Raw genomic sequence first — 16,632 nt, 5'->3', positions numbered from 1 at the left:
GAAAATTTATTTTCATATAATCTGGAAAGCATCAGAGTCACAAGATAGCTGTAACACAAAAGAATGGTTTTGACAGCATTATTTTAAAGAGCTCCATGTTTAAATTGTATATAAGTAGGGAATATCCGCTAACAAGGTTGCCCATACCTGGGGGCAAGAGGGAAGGGGGAAGGAGGGAGGGGGGGAAGGAGGGAGGGGGGAAAGGAGGGAGGGGGGAAAGGAGGGAGGGGGGGAAGGAGGGAGGGGGGAAGGAGGGAGGGGGGAAGGAGGGAGGGGGTGATGGCCCTCCCTTGGCTCTCAGGGAAAGCAAAACATGTAGTGTCAGGTCCTTTTCTTTCAAGAAAATGATTTAAATGTTGGTACAAGGTTTTTTACCAGTATCGCAACTTAAACTTTTTTATGACTACTTACAAGTCATAACCCCCCCCCTCTCTCTCTCTCTCTCCTGGTTCCTCTCCTCCCCCCACAGCACTCTTGCCTGCTATCACAAAAACTTGTTACAATTATACATAAGCAATCTGTTTTCAAAGGTAACACTTTGGCATGCAAATAATTTTTTTCATGACATTGATTTTAAATATATTAAAGAGAGGGTTGTTAATTGAAATAAGTGACAGGGTTGCAGCACGAACCACATCACTTTTATTAAAGATAGTGACATAACAAAAGGAGCTAGTTCTTGACAAAACATAGGTGAATCAGAATCAGTCCATGAATACTGCTGGAAAATGAGGGATGGTACAGGTGGTTTAAAATTGCCACAGAAAAAGGTTCTGGGATAGTTATTTCGCATCCTGGCCCTTACTCTTGTTTTGTTGCCAAGAGTAAACTTGTATTAAGTTGTAAGAAAAACAGCAGCATCTATCATTCAAAAATAAACGCTGTCACTTTCAAGAAATAATTCACTGAACAATTCTTGCCATACCTTGCATGGATGTTGGTCATTGTAATTACCATGCCAATAATCATTCTGCTGCTACAGAGAAAACACCACTTACAAGCACCAGGAAAGCAAATATTGTTCATTGTCTGGAAAATAAAAACATTTCGCACATTATAAACTTGGCTAGTGCCTAACTCAGATAACAGAACGTACAAACTGAACCTTGTTTCATGTGAATGTGGTCACATAGTTTTGCACTTACACACATATCACTGCCAGTATAATCTGAAAGAATTAATTTGGACACAGGTTTAAAGCTTTCTCGGGTAAAAAACAAAACATTCACGATAACAGACACTGTGTACGAAGCAACAGACGACATTCCTCTTCAGCATGGGCACACTGTTTGCAGCATTCTGAAAAAGTTTCAGAAAGAAAACTTTGACAGAGAGGTGATACCTGTATAAGACTTGAATCTGTCATCCTAAATTTAGAATCAGATTGTTTGGTGATTGACTCAGATAGCAGTGACAATGGTATTACGATGTAGGCGTAGGGACAAAGTAAAGTAATAATATTTCTTGTTTTTAAATGGTTACAATTTAAAAAAATTGTCTGTTAATGTATCAATTGCAATTATAGTATTTGAGAACTTCCTAACCTTTATTCATTATGGATTTGTAGCTTATGATGTATTCACACTATAATCTTCAACACATTGCCCAAGAAGAACCTAATCTTTTCCCAGCATGTTGTACATTCCAATTACTCTTGAGAATGTGGCTGGATAAATTCATCAAAAACTCCCAATATTTCGACAAGTAAACCTCTGTCATCTTTGAGGCACGAATTAGAAAATGACTTACTAAAGAAGTGCAGGTTACTCCTGAGATGTGTGTGTGTGTGTGTGTGTGTGTGTGTGTGTGTGTGTGTGTGTGTGTGTGGAGTATAAGCAGCTCTCAGGCAAATGTAATGACTTTGGTTTGAATTTGAAGTTCATTTTGTTGTGTGTTAGATTTTTACTTATTTAGTCCAAATCACAATAAATAGCAATTATTACAAATATTTTTAAAGAGCTTATCATTAAACAATCGTCATTTTGAGAAAAATTGTATGTGATGTCTTCACACAGCTGGGTCGGTTGTTACCGCTTCTGATATCACACAGACATCTGCTGTGGAGCAGTGGACAAAACATCAAGATGTGAAGTAAGATTTGTCCCACATGGACAATTGATCAAAATCGGTTTTAAAGTGTATTATTTCCATCATAGATTTGAACGTATATATCATACAGTGTACCGTACACAAATGAACCTGACTGTTGTCCTCAGCAACACAGTTTGACAACACAGACTGTTTGCCCACTCTCTGCTGCCACGCAAGTGCAGACCTCACCCCCTCCACATTTCTCTATCGCTCAGCCTCTTACGCACGAAAGTTCCGTCCTACATGATGCAGTCTATAGCTCTCTGTTACATCACCTGGTACCACCAATTTCCTTTTACTTGTCCTTTGTTTTACTTGTCATTTCTTATAAGGTACAACAGAGTGGTATTGAAGGAAGGACTGCAGCTAATCCCTAAATCTAATTCTAAGTGTGAGATCCAACTACTTGTTGCCACACTATGAGGTGCTAGCCAAAATTTTCGGGACTGGTACTACAATCGATTGAAAACCTTACCTTTGGACTAAAGGTCACCATCACCCTCGAAGTAGTTCCCATCCGCACGTGCTTCTGCCACTGGTCAAACATTTTCTGGAAGTTCTGTTCTTTGAGGGTGTTTATCACTGCCAGAAATGCTTCTTGAATCCTCTCTAGAGTGTCGAACCGACGACCTTTCAACTTGAGTTTCAGTTTTGGGAATAGCGCGAAGTCGCAAGGTTACAAATCTGGCGAGTACGGTGGGTGGAGTACAACCGCCATGTTGTTTTTTGCCTAAAAGGTCCTGGTGAGCAAGGACATTGCTCTTCACTTGTTTCGCTCTTTTGGGTCTTGGAGAGCCCAGGCTCTTCCACTCAAACACACACTTACAGCTCACGCTCTGTCCCCCAATCACTTGTTGAATCATCGCAAGGGTCTCTGTAGAACTTTTCCCCGAGATCCACACTGAATTTGATACATAAGCACTGTTCTGTTCACAGACCCATTGTAAAAACGCCACACACCAAACACAGATAATTACAGAAATCACTGTGGACACACAACACGTCCTCCCAGCTGAATGCCACTCCACACACTGAGTCATCAGATATGCAGCTCTCGCCACCTAGTCGTGCAAAGATCTACTACACCTACTTTCCAGATGGCAGGACCAGTCCCAAAAATTTTGGATTCCATCTCATATATTGTGTGTGTGTTAATTTAATTGTGTTTGTAACAACAGTCTTTTGTATGTTTTGGAGCTACTCTTTTTGTATGTTTTGGAACCAGTTAATTTTGGCTACCAGGTTGCATTCTTGTGGAGTGTCATGGGTTCTCCCCCAGGTGCGAACCACTTTCAATAACAGAAGGTAGCTCCAAATATTCATAAAGCTTTCACCTTCAAATTTCTTATTAAAGTTATTGTGTAACAAAGTTTCACCTTCAAATTACTTATTATAGTTGTTGTATATGTCTTTTCTTAAAAAATTCTTTAAGTTGATTTAAATGTGACTGGATGCACCCCATTAAGGTTTAGTTGGTTAGTTTGTGTACATTATTTCACGCACTGCTAGAAGCTCTTAAGAGGTGTTTGATTTTGCTTAAAGCCTATACTGTCAAGATTATGTAATTTTACTCTCAAATGCTCATTAATATAAAGAATATCTGGGAAATTTCATCGTACCTAAATCTTTGCCTTGCAGTACTCTTCATTTAGAAATTGGTAGGTGTATCTTTTGGTTTTGGGGAGGGGGGTTTACTTTTTAAGTTTGCTGATTAATGTTATGTAATGTTAATAAAACATAATTCAAATGTGCATTAACGAATGATGTTCAATCCCTATTTTCCCAGGCCTTCCTTGCAGAGGTGTTCTGAGGCGTCTCGTGTATAGGAGATGCAAGTGGAATCACAAATGTTACTAAAAGAAATTAAACCAAAGAAAGATTTAAAGGGGGCATTCTGCAGGTAGGACAAACATTGGTGTTAGTGAATTCATTCCCAAGGCAACATTTACAGAAAGAGCACAAAATAAATCTAAGTAAGACATAATAATTTTAATTAATATACTTCACACATTTTTTGGAGCCACTTCATAAGGTGAGTTTTCCTAAGTTTAGCAGTTAGTACTTTACTTTTTACCTAACTGCATGTTTCTGACATTACTCTTCTTAGGTTCATTTTTACTTCAATCTACTTCCATTTCTCAACAAGGCTTTGGCTCAATTTAAATCTGCCATGATGCTTTCTTTGCTTTTCAAGTGAATTTCTAGCATAGCTACTAAATCACATCAGGTTGTACTCTTCTACCCGAAAAATCACATTCACTGTGTAGTGCACGTCTGACCTATCAATGGTCCTTAAGAAAAGAGATTACACACAAGTTTTAAAATTCACCACATCATTCCTTCATTCATCAAAAAAACATACATACCATCCATCAACCGCAGTTCAGTGCTGCCAGGCACAGACTCTAGAGGGCAGTCATACTGTGGAATGTATGGTTTTATGTCCAATACTGGTGTCCCATCCACCATATCTACTCCAGAGAAATAAACAGATGAGCCTGAAATTGAGAAGGTTACAAATTATGTAATACTAAATTTAAATTCTGATAAATATTATTTTATGCAAGGCAAATACTTGAATCTTAATAATGAAGTTTACTTCCTCTGATACTGCATAAAACACCTCTTATAACATCACAAATTTCAGTTCACTTACGATGCCTGAATTTACTTATAACTATATCTAAAAACAAAGACGATGTGACTTACCAAACGAAAGCACTGGCAGGTCGATAGACACACAAACAAACACAAACATACACACAAAATTCAAGCTTTCGCAACCAACGGTTGCTTCATCAGGAAAGGGGAAGGAGAGGGAAAGACAAAAGGATGTGGGTTTTAAGGGAGAGGGTAAGGAGTCATTCCAATCCCGGGAGTGGAAAGACTTACCTTAGGAGGAAAAAAGGACAGGTATACACTCGCACACACACACATATCCATCCGCACATACACAGACACAAGCAGACATTTGTAAAGGCAAAGAGTTTGTGCAGAGATGTAAGTCGAGGCAGAAGTACAGAGGCAAAGATGTTGTTGAAAGACAGGTGAGGTATGAGCGGCACAAATTGAAATTAGCGGAGGTTGAGGCCTGGCGGATAACGAGAATAGAAGATATACTGAAGGGGAAGTTTCCATCTCCGGAGTTCTGACAGGTTGGTGTTAGTGGGAAGTATCCAGATAACCCGGATGGTGTAACACTGTGCCAAGATGTGCTGACCGTGCACCAAGGCATGTTTAGCCACAGGGTGATCCTCATTACCAACAAACACTGTCTGCCTGTGTCCATTCACACGAACGGACAGTTTGTTGCTGGTCACTCCCACATAGAAAGCTTCACAGTGTAGGCAGGTCAGTTGGTAAATCACGGTGCTTTCACACATGGCTCTGCCTTGATCATGTACACCTTCCGGGTTACAGGACTGGAGTAGGTGGTGGTGGGAGGGTGCATGGGACAGGTTTTACACCGGGGGCGGTTACAAGGGTAGGAGCCAGAGAGTAGGGAAGGTGGTTTGGGGATTTGATAGGGATGAACTAAGAGGTTACGGAGGTTAGGTGGACGGCGGAAAGATGCTCTTGGTGGAGTGGGGAGGATTTCATGAAGGATGGATCCCATTTCAGGGCAGGATTTGAGGAAGTCATATCCCTGCTGGAGAGCCACATTCAGAGTCTGATCCAGTCCCGGAAAGTATCCTGTCACAAGTGGGCCACTTTTGTGGTTCTTCTGTGGGAGGTTCTGGGTTTGAGGGGATGAGGAAGTGGCTATGGTCATTTGCTTCTGTATCAGGTTGGGAGGGTAGTTGCGGGATGCGAAAGCTGTTTTCAGGTGGTTGGTGTAATGGTTCAGGGGTTCCGTACTGGAGCAGATTCGTTTGCCATGAATACCTAGGCTATAGGGAAGGGACCATTTGATATGGAATGGGTGGCAGCTGTCATAATGGAGGTACTGTTGTTTGTTGGTGGATTTGATGTGGACGGATGTGTGAAGCTGGCCATTGGACAGATTGAGGTCAACGTCAAGGAAAGTGGCATGGGATTTGGAGTAGGACCAGGTGAATCTGATGGAACCAAAGGAGTTGAGGTTGGAGAGGAAATTCTGGAGTTGTTCTTCACTGGCAGTCCAGATCATGAAGATGTAAACAATAAATCTGTACCAAACTTTGGGTTGGCAGGCTTGGGTAACCAAGAAGGTTTCCTCTAAGCAACCCATAAATAGGTTGGCATACGAGGGGGCCATCCTGGTACCCATGGCTGTTCCCTTTAATTGTTGGTATGTCTGGCCTTCAAAAGTGAAGATGTTGTGGGTCAGGATGAAGCTGTCTAAGGTAATGAGGAAAGAGGTTGTATGTAGGGTGGCAGGTGATCTGCGTGAAAGGAAGTGCTCCATCACAGAGAGGCCCTGGACGTGCGGAATATTTGTGTTTAAGGAAGTGGCATCAATGGTTACAAGGATGATTTCCGCGGGGAACAGATTGGGTAAGGATTCCAGGCGTTCGAGAAAGTGGTTGGTGTCTTTGATGAAGGATGGGAGACTGCCTGTAATGGGTTGAAAGTGTTGATCAACGTAGGCAGAGATATGTTCTGTGGGGGCTTGGTAACCAGCTACAATGGGGCGGCCGGGATGATTGGGTTTGTGAATTTTAGGAAGAAGGTAGAAGGTAGGGGTGCGAGGTGTCGGTGGCGTCAGGAGGTTGATGGAGTCAGGTGAAAGGTTTTGTAGGAGGCCTAAGGTTCTGAGGATTCCTTGAAGCTCCGCCTGGACATCAGGAATGGGATTACCTTGGCAAACTTTCTATGTGGTGTTGTCTGAAAGCTGACACAGTCCCTCAGCCACATACTCCCGACGATCAAGTACCATGGTCGTGGAACGCTTGTCCGCCGGGAGAATGACGATGGATCGGTCAGCCTTCAGATCACGGATGAGGAAACTGGCCATGGCAGTCCAGAAGAAACAAACTCTTGCATCAAGCAGCGAAATTACAGAAAAGCTAAAGGAAGCTGAACCTCTGTAGTCCCAAACATGGGTCTCATGTCTTAACCATCTAGCACTTGGTATAAAAATTTGATTTTAAAATAGGAAATGTATCACAACATTTATGCATAGTACATTACCTGGTAACTACAAGACAGTATAATTATTTTTGTCTGTTGTCTTAAAGATAAATTGAATGTAATTCTTGTGCACAGATGATGAGTCATACAACAAAGAAAATTCAAAATGCCAAAATACTATAATAAGGGGAAAAAGGCGCTTCTTAACCTGTGTATGTTGTGTAAGTGGAACCAATTACAATTACAATGAATACCAAGAGGAAGATCAGTTTACTGTGACGTTTCTCTGTTTACTAACACAAGAGTAAAAAAAGATAGCTTCTTCGAAGCTGAACAATTCACCATTGCGGTAGAGAAACAGTTCATGAAGATTGCACTGGTTTCATTTCTGTTACACATATTAATGTACGAAAACAAATTTTCACAAGGATTTACTTATTTATGGGGCCAAGAAACATTCAGACTGGACAACTCCGAAGTACTGATCATCGCTAATTAAGCTGAAACTTTTCTGTTTCATGCTTCTTTCATTTTGGATTCAGTTGGGGGGGGGGGGGGGGGGGAGTCTTGGCCCACATATTGCAACTAACATAGCAAATAGAAGATTTATTTCACTATTTGTACATTCATGTGCATTTGTATACTTGTAAGTTAAAGGTAAAATCTTGTTTTCTAGGTTGTAAGGATTTTTGAAAACCATATTTAAAGAACCCCTTTTCTGTACATTTTCCTGAAGCTCACTTTAGCCTAAAATGATACCCATGACAAAGTTTATATGCGAGAAAGGAAGAACAACAATTTTAAAGTGATAAAGACAGAACCAAGGAAATTTGGTGTGACTTAAATGAATAAATTTTCTTTGTGCACTTTAACATTCTATAAGGGGCATTCAAATGAAATCCAGTCACTAGTGTAAAGTAACATATCCAAATCTCGATGCCATTTTGTTTTGGCTTCTCAAGCAATATGTCAATGTACCGTGGTGTTGGGATTTCAATGTTTACCAAGACTGCAGACATGCACCAACAAATAAATAAAAATTAATTATACATTTTTTTCCAAGCGTTAGTTATAACTTTATAATTACCATTCATAAAATTTGTGGATGAAAACAAACCTTCAACACGGTCAATGCAGACAAGAGAAAGCCCAACTGGACAAGGTCGATGTGGTGAACGAGTCCCAAACACTCCTAAACGTGCTCCGTTCAGTCTGGGAGGTGCTACTTTCGCTCTGATGTGAGTAGAGTCATTTTTGTGGAAATGGAAGAGAATCCTGAAACAGAAAATTCAGTATGTCACCCATTTATATTCAATAAATTCAACAACCATCTTTATTACAAAGATGTTTAGCAATTCAGTCCTTGAACAGGAGAGTGAACAATCTCCACTTCTTTCCTTTGATCTCCTTGAATCTAGAATAAAACGCCTCTGGTTTTAAAGGCTTAGACTTCTAAAGTTCTCCTTCCATGTTATCTGTTTTGCTGTATTATTTTTATAAAAAGTCTCATAGCTTAATATGAACAGAAATTTTGTCATTTATGCATTCTGGAAGGAGTGCTACACTCTTCAACATTCTTTGATCTCATACAAAGTCTGTTTACTATAAAGTCTTCCATGGAAAAGTGCACTAATTGACTTTTATGGTGCTTAGGGAAATCCAAAAAACATTTTTGCCCTGTTTATCAAAAAATTATTAAAAAAAAGAAAGTGGTCACATATAAAGTTTTTGGGCTGTGACAATATTACAATTTTATTTTAAAAAAACACAAACCAAAAAAATCTAATCTGACACCACAAATATTAAAAGATCACTTTATTATTACTATAATGCAGAGTGTAGGCGATAAATACAGGAATCAAGTATTATGGTTGAATAGTTGAATTTTCAGTCCTCATCAGTCTTTTGATTGGTTTGATGAGGCCAGCCATAAATTCGTCTCCTATACCAACCTCTTCATCTTAGAGTAATACTTGCAACCCACCACGTCTTCAATTATTTGCTGGATATGTTCCACTCTCTGTTTTCCTCTACACTTTTTAGCCTCTGCAGCTACCTCTAGTACCATTAAAGTTATTCCCTGATGTCTTAACAGTTGCCATGTCATCCTGTCCCTTCTTCTTGTCAGTGTTTCCCTTATATTCCTTCCCTGTCTGATTCTGCAAGGAACACCCCCATTCCTAACCTCATTAGTACATTTAATTTCAACATTCTTCTGCAGCACCAAACCTCAAATGCTTTGATTCTCTTCTGTTCCAGTTTTCCCACAGTAGTTGTTTCACTACCATACAATGCTCTGCTCCAAATGTACACTTTCAGAAATTTCTTTCTCGAATTAAGGCCTTTGTATGATACTAGTAGACCTCTTTCAGCCAGGAATGCCCCTTTTGCCGGTGCTAGTCTGCTTTTTATGTCCACTTTCATCCGGCCATCAAGGGTTATTTTGCTGCCTAAGTAGCAGAATTCCTTCATTTCATCTACTTCAGGATCCCCAATTCTGTTAAGTTTCTCCTGTTACTGCTACTTCTCACCAATTTTGTCTTTTTCTGGTTTACTCACAATCAATATTCTGTACTCATTAGAATGTTCATTCCATTCAACACATCATGTAACTCTTCATGACTTACACTAAGGATAGCAATGTCATCAAAGGAATCTTATCACCAATATACTTTCACCCTGAATTTTAATCCCATTGAACCTTTCTTTTATTTAAGTCATTATTTCATCGATGTATACATGAACAGTAGTCCCTGTCTTATATCACTTTTTCTTGGCCTTCCAGTCTTATTCTTCCTTCTTGGTTCTTGTACACATTGTATATTACCCACCTTTCCCTACAGCTTACCCCTACTTTTCTCAGAAAATCGAAAACTTGCACTGTTTTTCATTGCTGAATGTTTTTTGCAGATCAACAAATCCTATAAATGTGTCTTGATTTTCCACTTTCCTTCAGTCTTGCTTCCATTATAAAATGCAATATCCAAACTGCCTCAGTGGTGCTTTTAGCTTTCCTAAAGCCAAATTGATCATCATCTAACAGATTCTCTACTGTCTTTTCTGTTCTTCTATATATTATTCTTGTCAGCAACTTGGATGCACGAGTTGTTTAGCTGATTGTGTGATAATTCTCGCACTTGTTGGCTCTTGCTATCTTCATAATTGTGTGGATGATGTTTCTCTGAAAGACATGGTATATCACCTGTCTTATATGTTCTACATACCAATGTGAATAGTCATTCCATTACCACTTCCCCCAATGATTTTAGAAATTGTGATGGAACATTATCTATCCCTTCTGCCTTATTTGACATTAAGTCTTCCAAAGCTCATTTAAATTATGATTCAAATACCGGATCCCCTATCTCTTCCCTGTCGACTCGTGTTTCTTCTTGTAGCACTTCATCAGACAAGCCTTTCCTCTCACAGAGAACTTCAATGTACTCTTTCCATCCATCTGCTCTCTATTCTGCATTTAATAGTGGAACTCCCACTGCACTCTTTAATGTTATTGTCATTGTTTTTAATTTGATTGAAGGTTATTTTGAACTTTTATATGCTGAGTCAGTCCTTCCAATCATTGTTTTTCAATTTCTTCACATTTTTCAAGCAGTCATTTCGTCTTAGCTACCCTGCACTTCCTATTTATTTCATTCCTAAGAGACTTATTTCTGTTCGCCTGAATTTTTGTACTTCCGTCTTTTGCTGATCAACTGAATTTTCTGTTACCCATAATGTCTTCGCAATTGGCTTCTTCATACCCCTGTTTTTGTTTCCAATTTCTGTAATTGTTATTTTTAGGGATGTCCATGCCTCTTCAACTGAACTGCCTACCAAGCTGTTCTTAATCACATAGTCTCAATTTTTTTTTTTTCGACACACTTTTGAAGACGGTCTCCAGCTTTTGTATTCCTAAGCTGAATAAGTCTCCTGTCAACCAGCTGAGGAAGCTTGTGACCTCTGTTCAGACTTTGTCATCACTCTTGAAGCGTTTGCCACCTAAGTGTTCCTTTAGCTTGGGGAAGAGATGATAATCACTGGGGGCTATGTCCAGGCTGTACGGGGGATGCAGCATAACAGTCCACCCAAACTTCTTCACAAGCTTCTGTGTTTGACGAGTGACATGGGGTCGCGCGTTGTTGCGAAGAAGCACTACCCCCTCCAATAGTCATCTTCTCCGGCAATTCTGGATTGCTTGCCGGAGTTGGGTCAATGTTTCACAATATCTGTTTGAGTTCATTGTCATCCCAGGTTGTATGATATCAATGAGGAGTGCTCCCTTCCGTCCGTCAGTCAGCATCCAGGGGACCCAGCAAGCACACATCCTGTGATACCCCAACATTGCTGTCAAAGCTGTTTCAATTGTGCCATGGGAAGCTTCTTTGAGCAGCTCACTGTTGATCATCTAGACAATTGCGTCCAAAACTGGCGGTCTTCAACTTTGTTCTTCATCGTGAACTTCCGTGCAACCCTCAGCAAAAGCCCTGCACCATTTGCGGACATGATGAACGGACATGCACTCTTCACCATAAAGCTCAGTCAGTTGCCAATGAATCTCCACATGCAGTAACTTCCTGGCATGGAAAAACCGGATTACTGCTCAAACCTCACACTTGGCGAGAGCAGTGATCAACACTTCGACTTCTGATGGCTGCCAGCCAACACTGAATGACGTAGCGAATCGCGGACGGGTGGGCTTGAGAGTGGGGGAATCACTGCACACGGCACTGTTGTCAGATTTTGCCTATCACCTTCCTTCAAGACTGTAGCTCATTTGGAACCTTACTTTTGGTACAACCCTCATATATACAGATATCCAGCATTCCTCAATGTATGAAGAAATGGAAATTAAATTACAAGTGCAGATCACAATAAGTATGAGAGACAAGGGAAAAATTTGCTTTTTGATCGAACCTGCTGATAACAAATCTAGTAGTACGGCTCTAAATTACTTCAATGTTTTTCTTTGATCTGACATGGCTTTGATCCCAAACACAAAGCAGTACTTGTACTAGTGGTCTACATGTGATCTCCATTGACTAGTAAACTGAAGTCTACCATTTTCCTTCCCCACTGCTGATCAAATGTGCTCATTCCATTTCATATCATACTGCTTTGCTACATTACACATACGAGATCTGATCATCATGACCTTGTCAAGCAGTCATCACCAATACATATTCTTACTCGTCTGTATTAATTTAGATTTGTCCAAATATAGAGGTAACTGTCATTCACCATACCACATAGAAATTATGTCATCCTGTATCTTCCAACAATCACACACTGATGACACTCTGCTGTACACTACAGCATCGTCAGCAAACACTTGCAGATTCTGCTCACTCTATCCGTCAGATCAAGAGCAGTCCTATTACACTTCCCCCATGCTGACTCACAGAAGACATTTTTATGGTACCGAAGACAAGTAAGGTGACAAAACCAACTTGATAAATAATGGCTGGTACTTGTACTAAGTTAATTAAAAGTTATTTGCACTGGCCAAGGAGGCTACTCATCATTTTTAAATGCAACTCTGAAGGCGGTTGGAATGTTTCTTTAAATTTCTAAGAAAGGAAAAGGCCTTGTTCCTGTATACGGTAGATCAAAGAAAAATAACTGCAGTCACACATCAATTACTAATACTTGCATTTTATCTGAGATATAACTGTTCTCAAATTTTAAAAAACATATTCTATTAACTGTAATTCGATAGATAAAAAATCTAATCGCCAACCTGCAACAGGAGAAGACATACACACTAATAGGTTTAACTTGTGTAAGCGTTCAGAGCCAGGGGCTCCTTCCAGCAGCAGAGTTGAATGGGAAGGAAGAGCGGTGAAAGAAAAGGATTGGAGAGGTTTAGGAAAAGAGATATAATTCTGAAAGGTCATGGGAGACTTTTCGGATGGGATGAGAAGGAAAGACTGATTATTGGGAACTGCACCAGAGAGAGAGCTTAAAGGTGGAAGTCAGGGTAATATGCAAGACAAAGATTAATGATAAGCATCACACATGAATTAATCAAAGTGAAAATCTAAGTGCATTGCATGTAACAGAGGTGGGAGGTGGGGGCGGCGTAAAATGACTGATCAGAAAACAAAAGATGTAGAAAACTAAAACGGAGTGAAGAAAGGAGTAGTTACCGTGAAGAAATGCTGAAACGGAAGGAATTAACATAAATTAAGGCAAGGTGGGTGGTGAGAACCAAGTCAATAATTAAATCACTGAAGACTAAGGACTCTTCTGGATATGACAGAGTGACTAGCAGAATATTAAAGTACTGTGCTGCACATGTTAGCCCTGTATTTAGCCATACTTGTAATTTTCCTTCAGGGATGGTCAGTTTCCTGAAAGATTAAAGTACTCAGTAGTAAAGCTGCTTTATAAAAAGCAAGAAAAGGATAATGCAGACAATTTTAGACCTATTTCTGTGCCACCAATGTTTGTTAAAGTTATTGAAAAAGACTGTGCATGTAAGGATAATTGATCATTTTATATCACATGATTTGCTATCAAATGTACAGTTTGGGTTTCCAAGTCCTTTAACAACAGAAAATGCTATATTCTCTTTTCTCTGTGAGGTACTGGATGGGCTAAACAAAAGGATTCGAATATTAGACATATTTTTTGATTTAACTAAGGCATTTCATTGAGTTGATCACAAAATATTGCTCCAGAAGTTGGACCATTACGGAATACGGGGAGTAGCTAGCAATTGGTTCACCTCTTACTTTAGCAACAGCCAGTAAAAGTTAATTATTCACTATGGTGAGAATGACTGTGATGTGGTGTCTAAGTGGGGTACAGTCAAGTGGGGGAGGGGGGGGGGTGTGCCCTAGGGATCCTGCTCCTTATTTATATATATGACATGCCCTCTAGTATTATGGGAAACTAAAATATTTCTGTTTGATGATGACCCCAGTTTGGTAGTAAAGGATGTTGTGTGCAACATAGGTCATGAACTGCACTATTTGAAACCGGACCAAAGTTCATGGTTTGTAGAAGTTAAACTAGTACTAAATCACAATAAGACTCAGTTTTTACAGTTTCTAACGCACAATTCAACAAAACCAGACATTCTAATTTCACAGAATGGGCATGTGATTAGTGAAACTGAACTGTTCAAATTTCTAGGTGTTCATATAGACAGTAAACGGTCATGGAAAGCCCACCTTCAGGAACTTGTTCAAAGACTTAATGCTGCCATTTTTACTATTCGAATGGTATTTGAAGTGAGTGATCATTCGACATGAAAATTAGTCTACTTTGCTTACTTTCATTCACTTAAGTCGTATGGTATTATATCTTGGTTTAACTCTTCCCATTCATAAAAGCATATTTTTGGCTCAGAAACGGGTGATTCAGGCAATAAGTGGTGTAAGTTCACGAACCTCTTGTCCTTGTCGACCCCTGTTCATTAGCCTGGGTATTTTGACATTGGCCGCATCTATTTTCAAAGCTACCGCTCGTATTCAAAAATCTTTGCAGTAATCCATGCACTTTCAAATCAAAACTGAAGAGTTTCCTCATAAGTCACTCCTTCTATTCTGTCGAGGAGTTCCTTGAAAAATTAAGCTGATTATTGTTGCATTGTTGATTGTGTTTACTTAAACTTATGGATTGATTTTTTTTTGGGGTATATAAACATATTTTTTTCTGTTATTAATTTTATGATTTAATTTCATGTGTTGACATGTTCCATGACGGAGATTTGCTCCTCAATTTGGTCCCTCAGTTTGGTCCTCAATGGAAAAATGGAAGAAATGACAGATGTAATAACAGTGAGGAAGTTATAGATATATTGGGATTAAGCGAAACAAAGTGGAAGGGAAAAGGTGAGAAGAATTTGAGAGGAGGAGGAAAACTGTACTGGAGTGCGAATAACAGGTCTGGAAGAAATGGTGTGGCAGTGATGGTGAATAAGAATGTACAACGCTGTATTGAAAATGTGAGATATATATCAGACAGGATCATAATCTTAAACCTGAGATTCCAAAAAGAAACACTAAAAGTAATCCAGATTTATGCACCTCAAGTGGGATGTAGCGAAGAAGAGAAGTTGGACTTTGAAAATGTGTTAGGAAACCATACAGAGAGTGCTAATATAGTGAGAGGAGATTTTAATGCACAGGTAGGCAAAGACAGAAAGGGATTTGAGCAAGTATTGGGATGTTTTGGATATGGAGGCAGAAATGAAGAAGGGGAAAGACTCCTAGATTTGTGCCAGAGGAATCGAATGAAAATAGCAAACAGCTGGTTTATGAAGAGAGAAAGTCATGTTATCACCAGATACAGTTGGGATGGAAGAACGAAGAGTGTAATTGATTATATTCTAGTAGATAGGGAATGGGGAGAGAAAGTAACAAATGTGAAGGTAATTCCAAGTGTGAGTGCAGATGGAGACCCTAGATTACTGGTGGGACAATGGAAAATGAATCAGTGTGTAAAAAATAGAAAACACAAGAAAGTGATGAGGATACGGGATTGGAAATTGAAGGAGAGTGAATGTGCTGAGAAGTACAGAGAATTAATAACACAAAAAATTCCAAAAGAAATTTTCTGCGATGTAGGAAAAGAATGGAGTTCATTGAAAGACACTTTAGTCGAAGCAACAGAAAAAGTATGTGGCAGAACATCTGGAAAGGAAAAAATAAGACAGACAAGTTGGTGGGATGATACCACAATCCAAGCAGTTAGAAGAAAAAATGGAGCATGGAGAAAATGGTGGAAAACTAAAAATGACAAAGACCAAAAAAGATATATAGAGGAAAAGAAGAAGTGCAAAGAAATAGTGGAAACAGCAAATAAAAAGGCATGGGAAGAGTTTACAAAAAAAATGATGAAAAATAAAAGGAAGGCTTCTGAAGTATCAGTAAAGATGGAAACAGAGGACGGTACCATTATTGAAGATCCAGGGAATATAAAAGATCTCTGGAAAGAACATTTTAAGAACCTGTTAAATGCTGAGCAGCAGGTACATGAGGAAACAACAAATAATGGAGAAATTGAGAGAAGTTGGGAAGCAGAATTAGGACTAATTACACGGGAAGAAATGGAAAAAGCTGTGAAGAAGACGAATGGGGGGAAACCCCAGGACCTGATGAAGTATCGGTGGACATGATAAGAGCAGCAGGTCCAGTGGTAATGCAGTGGCTGTATAGAGTACTATCAAGCGTGTGGAGAAATAGTAAAATACCTGACGACTGGAGAATATGAGACATTGTTCCCATCTTCAAGAAAGGCAATAAAAGACTTTGTAAAAACTACAGAGGAATAACCCTCTTGAGTCATACAGTCAAGATTTTTGAAAGGATTTTACTAAATCGAATAAGTGAAAAGATAGAAAAGGAGCTGAGTGAAGAACAGCATGGGATTAGGAAAGGAAGGAGCACGATCGACCTGATATTTTCTATCAGTCACCTGATGGAAAAAAGTTGGGAGTATAACAAAAGGGTGTTAATGGTTTTTATAGACACAGAAAAGGCA

At 39.4% G+C, this 16,632-nt stretch overlaps 1 protein-coding gene across 1 annotated transcript in view; it reads right to left on the bottom strand.

The window, feature by feature from the left end:
• LOC126272789 (tRNA (adenine(37)-N6)-methyltransferase) overlaps window positions 1–16,632 on the bottom strand; it is a 107,953-nt gene that overhangs the window by 46,631 nt on the left and 44,690 nt on the right. Inside the window, exons 3-4 of the mRNA XM_049975939.1 lie at window positions 8,261–8,418; window positions 4,458–4,589 (exon numbers count right to left, since the gene is read on the bottom strand). Coding sequence (XP_049831896.1) covers window positions 4,458–4,589; window positions 8,261–8,418 — 290 coding nt within the window. The remainder of the gene's footprint in view (window positions 1–4,457; window positions 4,590–8,260; window positions 8,419–16,632) is intronic.

Source organism: Schistocerca gregaria, chromosome 5 (assembly GCF_023897955.1).
Source record: "Schistocerca gregaria isolate iqSchGreg1 chromosome 5, iqSchGreg1.2, whole genome shotgun sequence".
Lineage (NCBI taxonomy): Eukaryota > Metazoa > Arthropoda > Insecta > Orthoptera > Acrididae > Schistocerca > Schistocerca gregaria.
The sequence above is the reverse complement of the archived record's forward strand: the minus strand, read 5'-3'. Positions and strand labels throughout refer to the sequence as shown.